Below are 14,727 nucleotides of genomic sequence, written 5' to 3'. Positions count from 1 at the left end.
ATTGTACCTCTATAAATAATTGATTCTAGCAGTAATTATTATATGATTTTCTTATTATTTATATTTTATAGTTTGATTATAATAGTATTGTACTATTCAGTATTTAATAGCTTAATACTATTAAATAACAATCTAATAAATTAATAGACCCATATACGGGCCATCATCTGTCAAATGTGCTGCCCAATAAATAATTAATATCTATTATTAATATTATTTATTATTCATAACTATTATAATATAAGTATAAAACAACTATAATAATTTTTCAAATAATGAAATGGTTATCAACATTTTAATCATAATCCCATGGGTGTATCAATGCAATTTACGTATTTACGTACATTTTAAAATAATTTACGTTAGTTAAAAAAAAAAGCATTATTTAAAATATTAAAATTAAAAAAATTGAGTTATAAGTTATAACAACGGTTTCCAATTTTTTCCGATTTCGGTTTTGAATTTATATTTAATACCGGTATCCAATTTTTTGCGGTTTCGGTTTTAAATTATAATACCGGTATCCAATTTTTTCCGATTTCGGTTTTGACTTTAATACCGGTATCCAATTTTTTTCGGTTTCGGTTTTAGATTATAATACCGGTATCCAATTTTTTTCGGTTTCGTTTTCGATTTTGATTTCGGTTTCGGTTTTTTAACGGTTTATACCGATTTCTGAAACCGGTTTTGAAATCGGTTTCAAGCCCTGCTATTAATACTTAATTCTTCATTTCTAGTCTGTAATAAATACCCGGCCACCCAACCTAATGGGGTTTTGCCTAAGCAGCGCTATTTTACGGATTTGTGTATAGGTACTTAACCGTATGAGACACGCGATCACATGATGTAGAGACAGTGTCATGTTGTATATTTATACGTATACGACATCGATATTGACAACGGTATTATAATAACTATAACTATACATTTTTCTGCTTACAGGTACTGGAAGACCCGATCGATGACGGTGTGAAAAGCACGCTAATCATCAGGAAATCTGTACAAGAACATTTCGGAACCTATAACTGTACGGCGTACAACGAATACGGATCCGATACGATTATGATCGTGTTGGTGCCAAAAAGTAAGATACAAACTAGATTTTGGCGCCGAGTTGAATAAAAAATTTAATACGCGGGTTTTTGAAAAAATGCATGCGTTTATATACATTAACACGGACACATGGTGCTCGAAACGAACTGTTTTTCCTGGTAAAAAAGAACTATTTTCTTATAAGGATTTTGAAAACCTTTTTCAATCCCTCGTCTTGTCATATTACCAACATATATATTATATTTATCAATATTTTACTTTCAAAACATAAAAATATATTAATCTCCAACAGTTAATAATTATTACACTTTTTCATATAAATAAATTGAAAAAGTTGTTCGTATGATGCAAAGTAAAGATATTTTATCATTAAGACGCTAATATCCGGTTTTATTATCAATATCACATCATTGCGGATCAATCGGAATGAAAATTGAACAATGTAATATATTTTAACCTATAAAATATATGCATAATGTTATAGAGCCTAAATATTGCCTACACAAAACTCCTTACTAGTTAGTATAGGTGCGTTTCAAACCATTTTTCTTAAATTCACAAGCTTAGACAAAATTCATGTTTGTTATACACAACTTAAATAATATAATATGTATTATACCATTATTAGTCACTTATACTTCAAATTTTCGTTACAGAAGACTTTATGCTGATCTTGGCAATCATTGGTGCCGTGGGCGGAATTATTGTCATGGTTCTGATTTTCTCTGTCATCGGATTTTGTCGACGTACGACGTCTCAGAAAAAGAAGAAAGCCAAATGTGAGTACAATTTTATTATTATATAATATGTCTTGTTCTCCACGCGAACCTACATAGTTAATAAATCGAAGACAGAAGTTTTATAAATATAAATTGTTAAGTATTACTATAGCATACCGTGCCAAATTTAACTGTGAGAATTGCATTATTGCACCGGAACTTGAGGTTTTTTTTTAGGAATTCAGGTTTAAGTCATAGATTTGTTTAGGCTTGGTTATTAAAGATTAAATAACAAGTAATAAAGTGCACAATATTTTCTGCTTTATCCGAACTTGCATATTTTTTTATTAAAAAATCCACAGATTCAAAGTGATTTTGTATAAATGTATAGCAGGCGTGCAAATATTTTGCATACATTTTATGTTGGTACTAATTTGTACTATTATTTGGTTATAGGCCCTTAAAAATTGATCGATATTATATTGTATTAAAGTAAAATATACCTACTGAAAGCATTAAAACCGCATAAAAATTAAAAAGTGTATTTTGTTTTAAAAGAGGCCTTCAAATAATTTTTCACTCCCGGACTTAGATCCCACACTGTGATACAAAATACATAATATGAAGGCACGTTATTAACTTGTTGAGTGGAGATTAAGACGAATGGGTTTTGTTTCAAAACTTTAACCATTGTCCAACAGATATGGAGTACACGGCGGGTATACTTTTTTTTTCTGAAAAGGCCCCGGCAATGCATAATAATAATTTATTAATATATTGTTCTGCGTAATGCTTTTTCTGAATGTCCCAATCAAACAGACTTCTCACATCGCTTATACAGATGCGTGTTTAGACCTGTCAGTTATTCTATTTGAGCTGCATCGGTGTATGCATATTTATATATGTTATTTATTGAAGGGGCAAAGCGAGTGAACCGCTGTATATAATATATCACACACACGGCGATTCTATTGAAGATTCTCACACTAATTCTCTCTCGTCGAGTACAAAAACATTTTTTGAAAATATTTTTTTGTAAATAATTTAATATAATTTATTTTTTCGTTCCAAAACAACATGTTTTCTAATTTTTCATTTCTAAGTCCATTACTTTTTCGAACAATAGAATTCATTTTTAATTTCATATTCCGAAGCAAAATGACGTATTTTTAAAATAATAATTGAATATCGATTTTATAGTTATTGGTCATAAGTTAAAACACATAATACAATGTGTATTTTAAGTATTTTTACTACATTTTTTAAACGTGTAAAGTAATGTAGCCTGCAAGCGTACTCCGAAAAATTTCGGTCCACTACTCTGCCCATCTAAACTCATATACCTATCACTGATCTTCGATTCTTTTTAACATTGAAATGCTCAGAAAAATATAATATTTTAGTATATGAAATTACAATTAATGTACTTTTCGTTTTCGTTCAAAACAAAGTTTAAAAATAGTTAAGGTTAGGTTGTAAAATGTTTATTGTAAAGATAAAAATACATAAATAACTACCTCAAATTACGTAGAAAAAAACATATTTCAATAATCGCCGATAGATTTCGAGAAAAATAGTGTTAAAAATTAAAAAAAAATTATGCATAAACGTTATAGGTCCTTGCAGTTTACGCGTAAAATCCTAATACGAAGGTGACTGAAAGTGGCTGCACGAAATAATTTTACATTACGCAGCGCGCGTCCTTTTACCCGCACCTAAACGGATATTATACGAACATGGTTTTAACCACATTTACTCATTATACATACGCATAAACATAGTATACATAATATTATATACCTAAGGTACAGAGTAGATAGTAGTAGACACACACCCTGAACGAGTAGCCCGAAGATGTAACCGCGACATTCTAATGGTCCAAACTATATTATATAGGTACAGTAGCGGCAAAACTATTATGTGTTTATGTGTGTGTGTGTGTGTGTGTGTGTGTGTGTGTGTGTTTGTGTGTATAATATGTATATTACCATAATGTTTATGGCTTTATTTATTTCTTATATTATTTATGTGGAGTACCTATTAAATGACTATCGAGTTACATTATGTTTTCCTCGTAAAACATTTGAGTTTCATACCATTTATAATATATATATATATATATATAATAACACGGCTATAATGACTCCGCCTTCACATGGGTATATAATATTATTATTATATCCATCCTACCGTCCAATAATCGTAAAAATATTTATGCGGCTACGGCGTGCGTCTGTATTTTAATTAAAACTAATCTCCGTCAAAGACGTTGTGTTCATAATAATATTATAATGATAATAATAATATTATATTATTACATAAAGTAGCAAAGAACGCAACGGCTCATATTATTATGATAAACCGAACACACGTGGCGGTAATACGACCAACGGTCGAAGTAGATACATACCGTGTTATAAATTCGTAAAATATGTTATTCGAGAAAAAGCGAAACGCGAAATTTCTTAATTAATAATATTATTATTATGCAGCGTGTGGCCATATTATTATCATATTATTATAGTCGTTGCAGTCACTCGCCGGAAACGTCCAAAAGTGCGCAGTTCTCTTTTCGACTTGACTCGGCCCCGAGCAATAATAAACTTTAACCGACGGACGTTTAAGTAATAAACAATTATTACAAAATCTGCGGATTGTTTGTGAAGTGCGGTCGTTTTCACGACATATCCTGCAAACCGTTTCCGGAATCGCACCAATGCAGTGCCGCCATTATAACTTACAGGGACCAGAATTATATTGTAATATTATTCGCGCTTGCACGTTCGTACCGAGTGATCAACCGCAAATGATTGAAACGTCACGGCGGCGTTTCAAATCCAACTGATTTCACAGACAGAATTTAATTTTACTGCACATTAATCATAATATAAGTATAGGTATTAGCTACTTGGGGTGGTGCATTTTAAACGAAACAATTGGGGGGGTGGGTGCTTGTTAAAGCCCTACATTTTTGTATTATTCTTATGACGAGCATTCAATCATTCAATGGAGCCGCTTCGCCCACCACCAAAAAAAAAAAAATAAAAAAAATACAGGCATTATGATATTGTGATTCTAATATAGTTATATATAATATTATATAATGGCTTTGTATACTGCTGTATACCTACATAATAAATTAATGGACGAATAAGATTTAAATAAGAACTAATAAAAAATTACTAGGGTTCTGATTTCCTGACTGGGGGGCTAAACACACCCTACACAAACCCCCTCCCCATAATCTCGCTTACATACTTGTGCGGGTCTTAAAGATTATCGTCTATGAATTATCGATTATTTATGATATGGAAATTTATTGATATCTGCGTATCATTATATTTAATGAATCCGCATCCACGCGCAATCTACGTAAAAAATCGTCGAAAAAAAATAACGATTCTATAATAATTATTATCGTATAGGTACGCATTATAATATTATTACCATAAATAAACCACGACGTACGTATTTAGAAATGGTTTTAAATGTTTTAGTATTTTTTATCAATATTATAATCGTGAATTATAATATATTTTTCTATATCGTAAAAATGAAATCGGATCGCCGTGTACGATATAATATATTATTATTATAATCGAAAATACAATAATACTTAAATAATAAAATATATCATTGCGATATCGTCGTATGTATAATCCTGAAATCGATCGACGTGAATACCTTTATTGGTTTTCAGATTCGGTGATGCCACCTGCAGCGGGGCCATAAAAACCACTGTCGAACGGTTTCCCTGTAATATAATAATTATATTATTTTTATGTAATTTATAATTTAACGTTTTATGAGCATTTAAAAATCGTAAATACACTTTAAAACGTTCTGCTCGTGCGTGTTCATGCCCGATATAATATATAAGTGCTATTATCGTATATAATATATTATACATTACCCCCCGATCGGAAATCCCATATTATGTCCTGACACGCGTTCAATCACAAACGGTTTTTTCCCTTTCTTTTCTCGGAAATCTCTAACGACGTTTGTCGGTTTACCTGCTGGTTCCCGCGGTTTATACCTAGTATATGGTTAATAATAGAAACCCTAACAAATCGCTGGACTCCGGTCGACCGGAATTTACGTCGACCGTATATTTTATTATTTTGTTAATTATAATAGTTAATGATATAATATAGGTTATAACTAAAATATTAACCACAGAAGTCGTATATACCGCCACGCGTATCGTATAATATTGTTATTCCAAAGACCATATAATAATGTATACACGCTATAACTTACTACCTAACCGTCGGTTCTCATCTCTGGTTTCCCATTTAACGATACCTATACCTACCTATCGAGGTTCGCATTAACATGTCAAAATGCATATTAATATAATATGTGATGCTAAATATATTAATACTATCTCTGCGAATCACGAGAGTATTCACGAGGGTCGAGCGTCTGTGGCGACGAATAATTTTGACTTGCTATAATATTAAGAGGTTACACGCACGCTTTAATTATTTCTGAATATCCCTCGAAAAACAAACACTCGTGCTATATAATAAAGCCATAGTTGAGAAATGTGTACGCGATGCATAAGGCAATAGGTCAATAGGTCATTTGCTGAGTCTTGACGTTTTTATTTTTTCATACCATTATTACCGAAAAAAATGTGTTCTTAAATCCGGTATTTCTATGTGTTTAAAACGTAAATAACTTTTTTTTTTTTAAAAACGCTACTACATGGAAAATTTTGTATTCTATATAAAGTGTATACTTTATATACATTTGGTTTGTTAACTATGACTTTATAACCTGAATGGTACTCTCTCTCTCGATAGTTTTTCTTTATAATCGCAATGATCAACAGTGGTACTTACTGACATGGAACGAACTGTACGAAGAGTAAGTGCTAAGTATACCGCTTGTAAGTTACTTTGAATTAGTATTCGATAACAGCCATGGAGTTAGAGGAACTCTAATTTAACTCTACAATCAAACACGCGAACGATCTTACTATACTACGCACACTTTCACGCGCACTTGGACAATTTCCGATATTGAACTCCTCGTTGGAGTCTATCGGGGTTGAATTCCCATAAGTTGTTTTTTATAAATCTCATTAAGGTAGTTCAGGTAGTTGCCTATATCAAGCCCCTTAAAAATCTGGGGGGCGTCCGGATCTCTGAAATTTATAGGTTTAATATGAAACAAATTTTAAGTTTTGTATAGTATAAATGTTTGCGTTTTCTGGAACACTGAAAATACAATACCTAAGTTAAAACATCGTCAATAACAATGGTCTGTATAATTATTATTGTCGTTTGTTTTTTCGCTTTATATTTTTTAATGCGTACCTATACCTAATAGTTATTATAATATAAACCACGGCGTTGTGAACTACGTCTGCAACATACATAGGTATATAAGTGCAGAGTGTAACCAGGTTTCGGGCTGCGGCTGATAGGTCACTAATATCGAATATATAATATTGTCTGCGGTCGCAATCGCAAAGTTTATAATATATTATTATTACTATATAGATTAGTTGTCGAAAACACACGCGCCGCGTTCGTCCGTTCCGTTGTTATTTCACGTTGACTTGTACCAGTTGTACCTTTATACCATAATACTATATGATATAATATAATATGATTTGATAATTTATTATAATATAAACAGGCGTATAATATAATATTATTGTTGTCAACACAACTCCAACGATGGAATACACTTTGGTACATTTGAAGATGATATATCATCCATAGAACGTGATGTCATATAACCCGAACTGAACTATTTGAATTCAACAAGATAAAACCTAAACTGAACTTTTAAAGAAATTCTCAATCTAAAAATAAATTTTACTTAATTCAAAAAACAAATGATTAAAAATATATTACACTTGTCTAGTAATAAAACAATATAATATAATAATATTTAATATTAATTATTTACTATTCAAATTTAAAACTCAATATTTAATTATAAATCGTGATAAGTACATATTTTTGTTGTTGCTATTATTATTAAAATAACAGAACAAAAGTCGATACTAATGTACGTATAGACTCATAGACGATTTCGATGCACGCTACAAAATATTTCATCTAAATAAATTTTAATTGCATTTTTAAGCAGCCCCGCGGTTTTATTAAATACGGTTATTATTCAACGGTTGCGCAATAAAACAATATCAATTAGCATAATATTCAAACGTACCTATACTTAGATACCACAACCGGCCTCGGATGATCCCTACAGGTATAGACCGCACACATAAACGTGGTATAGTTTTTTCTACGAAATCAACTTTGGAACTCGTATAGACTGATATTATAACGACCGGCGGCGTGGGAATCATGGGTTTTCGACATCTCGTCGAGTTGAATATCATAATTTATGACGTACGATGTGATTCGAGATTTTTTTTTAGTAAGCCATCTGAAAAAAATCACCGAAACCGGCTCCTGAACACCGGAAATATTTTTATAGCACAAGTCCCCGAATATTTTTTGAAGCTAGAATGTATCGTGTTTGTAGTAGTGGCATGATGGAGAATGTCAGAATGATATCATTTTGGGCGTAAAGTGTCAGTTTTTTATAGCTTTCAGTTGAAGATTATGAATTATGTCAGTTTAATCAATGGTGCGTATATATACAGCGATTGAAATATTGAACCTTAAACGTTTACTAAAGTATAGTAATTACAGAAATTAAATTTAAATGGTATTATTTAATAAAACGTATCAATAATAAAATTATTTTTGTAAGAAAGAGCGGCGTGGTCCTCGTGGTTTGTCAATTAAATAATTGGTTGAGCCGAGGGGAAAATAGTACGAGGTACTTAAACTGAATTTTTTAACGAGTAGAACCACGTAAACAAACTTTAAAATTAAAGATAAAGAATGGAGAGAAAAGAGAATCGATTACACAGGTACCTAATGAATCGTTAAGGGTAAGGAAATATTACGAGGGTGACGGTGGTCAACCAAGGAGCGTAACTTAAGTTTATTAAGTATACTGGGTACACCGTCGTACATTTACGAGGAAGAGGACAGGGGGGATTTCAAAGGGTAACTTACAAAGTTTTGTATTGTCGATGTTTTTATTTTTTCTGAGTGAAGATTTCGTTGCTGCTGTCACATAAACTGTATAGTACACACAATTCGCCGCCGCTACGATCAAATAACGCGACATCTGATATATTATGTATTAAAAGCAAACGATAAAGTGGTGCACTGTATTTTGATATTATGATTAAACCATTAAATGACTGTTCGTTTGCAGTAGCAAAATACTATACACTTATTTTTGAATTAATTTAAGACGTAACTTTCTCGACGAAACAAAAACAAATTTTGCTGTTTTGGTTTTTATGAATTTAAATCTACTTTTTAAGATTTTATAATGCATTCACTTCACAGCTTTATATATACGATCTTCCATACCTAATCGCCACGCACATAATAGAGGGGCTAATATTATTTTTGTGAGTGAGTGGAGTGAGTGTTTAGTGTTTAAGTCATTGTAGTTGGGGTGGCTGATGCGAAATCGTACCTAATGTAGTAATATCATTATACCTATAGGTACTTACAGAGGAAGCGAACAAGATCGTATACCTATAATAATAATCAATAAAAGTCTTCTTTTATTTCGTGTTACCGCTTATACGGTTCCATTTGACACCCTACGTGTGTATTATTATTGTTATTACGATAATGGCGTGAACTACTAACTATATACCACGACCGTGGTAATACGCATATTGTTATTATACATAGATACGGCGGTGGCTCACTATACACTATTATTCGCGTCTATCTGGAAAACCGATCTTTCACTTTTACCCTCCAAGCGTATGTACGTGCATAGCAGCTATTCATAATAATAATAATACACTAAAATATACGTATATGTACATATACACGCGCGTCGTATATAGTTGTCTCGCGCATATTGTACATATTATATTATTATGTACTAAATACATGACATACGCGATCATTATCCGTCGACGTCGTCTACAGTCATATAAGCTGCTGCCGCAGTATAATATACGTACAAGTATACATATTAGGTAAGTATATATGATATATACTTACGGAGGCACTTGAAATATCAGTCAAAAACAACCCCAGACGACGACGACGACCCCGATACGTACCACCGATAACGTATTTACACGCACGCGACTATTATACTGCAGTGGTGGATTTATGGGAATGTGACATAATATAGGCTGCGGTGGACTAGGGTGGCAACATTCTAGGGGTGGAAAAATGTATTTTTACGACGAGCGAAAACTTCTTTAGGTGGGATATGTTCATTTTATAGTTGTTTGAATACTCACAGTTAAAAAAATAAACCATTATAAATGTTCTTAATATTATAAGTTAATATTTTTTTAAAATTCATTTAATAACAGCCTAGAACGTTTAGCCCCCTCAGTGACCTTGGCTACGCTAACGATACATAAGAGCGTCGAAGTCGAGGGGTACTGCAACGGGTGCCGGGGGATGGGGGCTATACGCCAATAGTTAATTATTTTTTTAGTTAGTTGATCCCAATTGTTTTATCACTTCTAATAAAAAAACAAAATGCTGTATATCATCAGATAATTTTGACTTTGCTCCCCCCCCCCTCCACCTAGGTTTATATTTCTGTGGGAGCCTTCGATAGACGTTCCAATCCGAAGTGTTCGAAGGCGTGGGGGCCGATTGTCTGGGCTGTCTACAACCGGGTGGACACGACGCTAAGTGTATGGTAATAATGACCCGATCGCACTCGTACCGGTCGGTCTTTGGGTGAAAATTTAAAAAATTTCATCAGCTGGCCCGCGTGAAACCGCAGCAAATGAATACTCAATATTATCAGTTATCCGTCTTTTTATCTTTATATATTGTTTAAAAAAGTGTTCACCACTGCACCATCGAGTTTTTCTAGCATTTTGGGCTTACAGGATTATGTTGTCCTGTCGAGGACTTACAACGACGTAAGTGCAAAATCGCCATGGCGCGATGTCGAAAATATGAGGGTTTTTGTCGGTGCGATGTCAAAGTATATTTTGAAATATAAATCGATTCGTCGCCGCCGTGTTTACGTCGTTCTGCGAAGTATCTTCTATGTATATAATATCATGTCGTACGTTATACCAGCTATGTACTCCTGCAAGTACCCTCTCAAATCGGGTACTTAGGAAAGAAAAATAAACATGTAAGCAAAGATCATTGAAATTTATAAAAATAAAAAAAATAGGTTTATAATATTATATGAAGAACTTGTACTATATTTTTTATTTATAATAGGTAGATACAGTTTGAATATTATCATTATATTGAATAATATTCACGCCAAGTATAAGTTATTGGATAATAACAAAACTTCTCGATTCTCATCACCGCATGTGGTATCAAATCATAGTTCACAGAACTATAATAGTTCAGACTTTGCGAACTATAAAGTAATATTAATTTATTATCAAATACGCTAACCCTGGGAACTTTTCAAATGGCTTCAAATAAAAACATTTGGATGACAAGTTTTCGTCATCGTATTTGAAATTACGTGTACAAATATACGAAATACTCATAAATTTAGTTCACACGACTACGTTTACTTTACGGCTCAGAGATACTTCTGCACTGGTTTCTTTTAATAATATATTACAATATTCCGAAGGGAAATTCAGAGAAATACGTCTTAGGCTTTACTCGTGCCCGTCGATCAACTTGGGCTAATGCATAATAATATACAATCCAAATGTAGTACCTGCTATAAAACTTGGACCCAATTGGGTTAATCTCCTCTTCAACCGACCTTCAAAAAATTCGAAACCGACACAAGCGTATGAGAAAATAAATGCCTACAAGTTTACCAATCAAACCGGTCTAGCCTCGTGGAATTCAATTATATCTGCTAAAACGTCTAATTTAAATACAATTTAGTTGGTTGAGATAGCTCTAAGAAAAATATAAAAGCTGCGTTTTACGTGTGAAATGAAACGATGCATATTACAGTACGGAGGTCTTAAAATACTAACCGTTAAAGAAACTGCTAAACATGCACGCTTAAAATACACCGCGCAAAGGCTCTACATACAAGCTCTATATATTATACAAGCCTCTTCTACACACGAAACAATTAGTTTCAGCTTTCTCTTTCTTCTCAGAACGTTCCTAACGTATCGAATAGGCGTCTAACACGACAGTGGTAATATGTAAATACATTTCAAGAGAATTTTTTCACCGTCCCAAAATAATAAACATATTCATCACACGGAGTAAGCCAACTGGTCTCTTTCTCCTCTCACGCATTTAAAATGTATTCTAGTTTTAATATTTAATCACTCGTACTTTACTGCACAACATATTATTTGCAGGTTGTATAGATCGTAAGAAAAAAATGACATATAATATATAACTAGGTATATAATATTGAGTTCTAATAGTATGTATAGTAGGTACATAATATTATATTGTATACTGCAGCTCTAATATAATATACCTACCTATATATAATGTTGTCAATTTTTGAGAATAATTATTGCAATTCTGTAAAAAAAAAAAACGATTAGATTATTTAAAATGTAAATACAGTACTATACTTATCATGGACGTTTACGTATTTCATATGCGTAATAAAATTATATAAATAATTGTAAAACTTAACGGTCGTTCATATTAACAAAATAACTCTCTTCACGCTTATTGCAGTGTTCGGAAAGACGTTACTTATTTTAAATTTTTAATTAAATAGAATATTCCGTAATTGAACGATATTCATATTATTATAAATTTACAACAATTAATAGATAATACTTCTGCTAGTATCGTCTATCATTGGATGGCCACCTTTTCTATCAATTGCTCTTGTCTATGTAGTATTATGTTTACTATATATTTCTGTTTTTGTGTAGATCCTTGCATACTTTTATCAAATTTACTCATTGTGTACTGTCAGACATTTTATAACTAATTAGATTTTTAAAAAATGTTACTGGTTTTTAGCTAACTTAATTTTTTTTATTTATACTGTACATTGTACAAGTTAAAAAAGAAATAAAAGTAACTTAAAACGTTAAACCTAACTTATATCAAATTAACTTAATGATTTTAAAAAAGTAATTAACTCCTCACCTATGTAAAATATGACTTACAATTATTATGTATTTCGAAACGATCACTGGATTATAATAATATAATTAATTTAATATTGTATACATATAATCGCAGATAAGGTGATGTAGGAGCTACCCAAAAAAGTTCAGTTAACATTAAAAAAAAAATGTATATTGTGCTCGAAGAGTGTTTCTCGTTCGGCTCAGAATCCAAAAGCAATAATCTGTAGGTACACACGATCTATATATTATGCATCACAATGATATAATATAATATAGGTAAAGCATACATGCACTCGTAATTCGTAAGCCGATCGAATTCGACACACCCTTTGTTTTTATTATTGTTATATTGAAATCCAATCTCGAGATTTATCTATATAGTATATATTATATTTTACCTAAAGGCGGGACATGGTAATAATTATAATATTTATAATATACTATACACTTGTAATTTTGACAAACACCGAAGCGAACAAAAAAATACGTAGACGGTACGTATTATACTGCACTATAATAGGTGAATACATATAATACAAATAATATGTATATAACGTGGGCCTTAAGTGAATTGATTTTTTGTGTGAAATACATAGATACACGTCATACTTATAGTATGTTTATAATATTCGAATCGGTGGAAAAAAATAAATAATAAATTGTATTGAGAGCAAAGTATACTATATTGTGTTCTCGTGAGATTTTCAAACCTCGTTAATGCGGCAACTCAGTTGACCTATTGGAAAAACAATTTGTTATCATACTTTCGAACATAATATTATAGGTATTGTTGTAATTAACTCTCGTTATCTGACTATAGTATTTTGGGAGGTTAGGTAAACATTTACCCCGACAAAAAATTATTTTACTTTTTTTTGAAATTCTCAAATAATTATTTTCAGACACTGGAACACGGGGTCATCCAAGTTAGTTTTACACTTAAACTTCATTTAATTTCATCACAAAGTTAACAATCAAAATTTTTATATCTACCCATATATTTTTACAACTATATATGTGCATCAAAGTCGAGTCTATAAAACAGAAACCGCAGTATACAATTTATTTTGTTGTTGATTATATTTAACATTCTACCGTAGTGTTCGTCTAGATCAAAAGCAATGGTCTTCTGCGTGTCTTATATTTTTAAATCACCGAAAAGTAAACCAAAGTGCGTGATGGCGATTGGCGGAGTGTTACAAAAAGAATGTATTTTTTTTTTTAGAACGGTGTGTGATATGTTGAAAAAAATTTTAAAAACACCGCTTACAAAATATTAGAAGGTCCAAAAAAAACCAATCAAATAAATTACTATACCTACCTCCGTCAAATGATAATGGTATAATCGTGATATAATCGAGTTAACTCTGTAACTAGGGACACACAAAACTATAGTTAACAAGATCAAAGATAAATATGGTACCAGTTAACTGTATTTAAGGAAAAGGGAATTAAGACCAATATAATCTTGCATTAGATGGCAGTAGTCCCTAAGTATAGAAATTTATCATAAAAGAGATTCTTTTAAAAAATATATATTAAAAATTTTCTAAATAATTAATGTATGTTATATAATGGCATGACCAAATTAAGGAGCCCAAATCAAGATTCGATCTGTCTACAGAAGTATATATAGGTCCTATATATATTTTTAACGAAAAGGATTACTAAAATCATCAGTATTTTTTATTAAGAGAACCTAACATCTTAAAAGATTTATTTATTACAGTTGTATGATTAATTAAAAAAAAAAGATCACTTTAAAAATAATGCCCAAATCTTTGATTGAATTAACAATAAGACTGAAATAATTGTATATTAAAAAATGATTTTTACTACGCGTAAGTTCTATTATAAAACGTT

At 31.5% G+C, this 14,727-nt stretch overlaps 1 protein-coding gene across 1 annotated transcript in view; it reads left to right on the top strand.

Annotated features, from left to right (window-relative positions):
• The window catches only part of LOC132934433 (irregular chiasm C-roughest protein), a 244,080-nt gene that overhangs the window by 185,033 nt on the left and 44,320 nt on the right, over positions 1–14,727 (top strand). The window contains exons 8-9 of the mRNA XM_061000733.1: positions 943–1,084; positions 1,710–1,832. Coding sequence (XP_060856716.1) covers positions 943–1,084; positions 1,710–1,832 — 265 coding nt within the window. The remainder of the gene's footprint in view (positions 1–942; positions 1,085–1,709; positions 1,833–14,727) is intronic.

The sequence above is a fragment of the Metopolophium dirhodum genome, chromosome 1 (genome assembly GCF_019925205.1).
Source record: "Metopolophium dirhodum isolate CAU chromosome 1, ASM1992520v1, whole genome shotgun sequence".
Taxonomy (NCBI): Eukaryota; Metazoa; Arthropoda; class Insecta; order Hemiptera; family Aphididae; genus Metopolophium; species Metopolophium dirhodum.
Note: the sequence above shows the minus strand (reverse complement) of the source record. Positions and strands in the feature narration are given on the sequence as shown.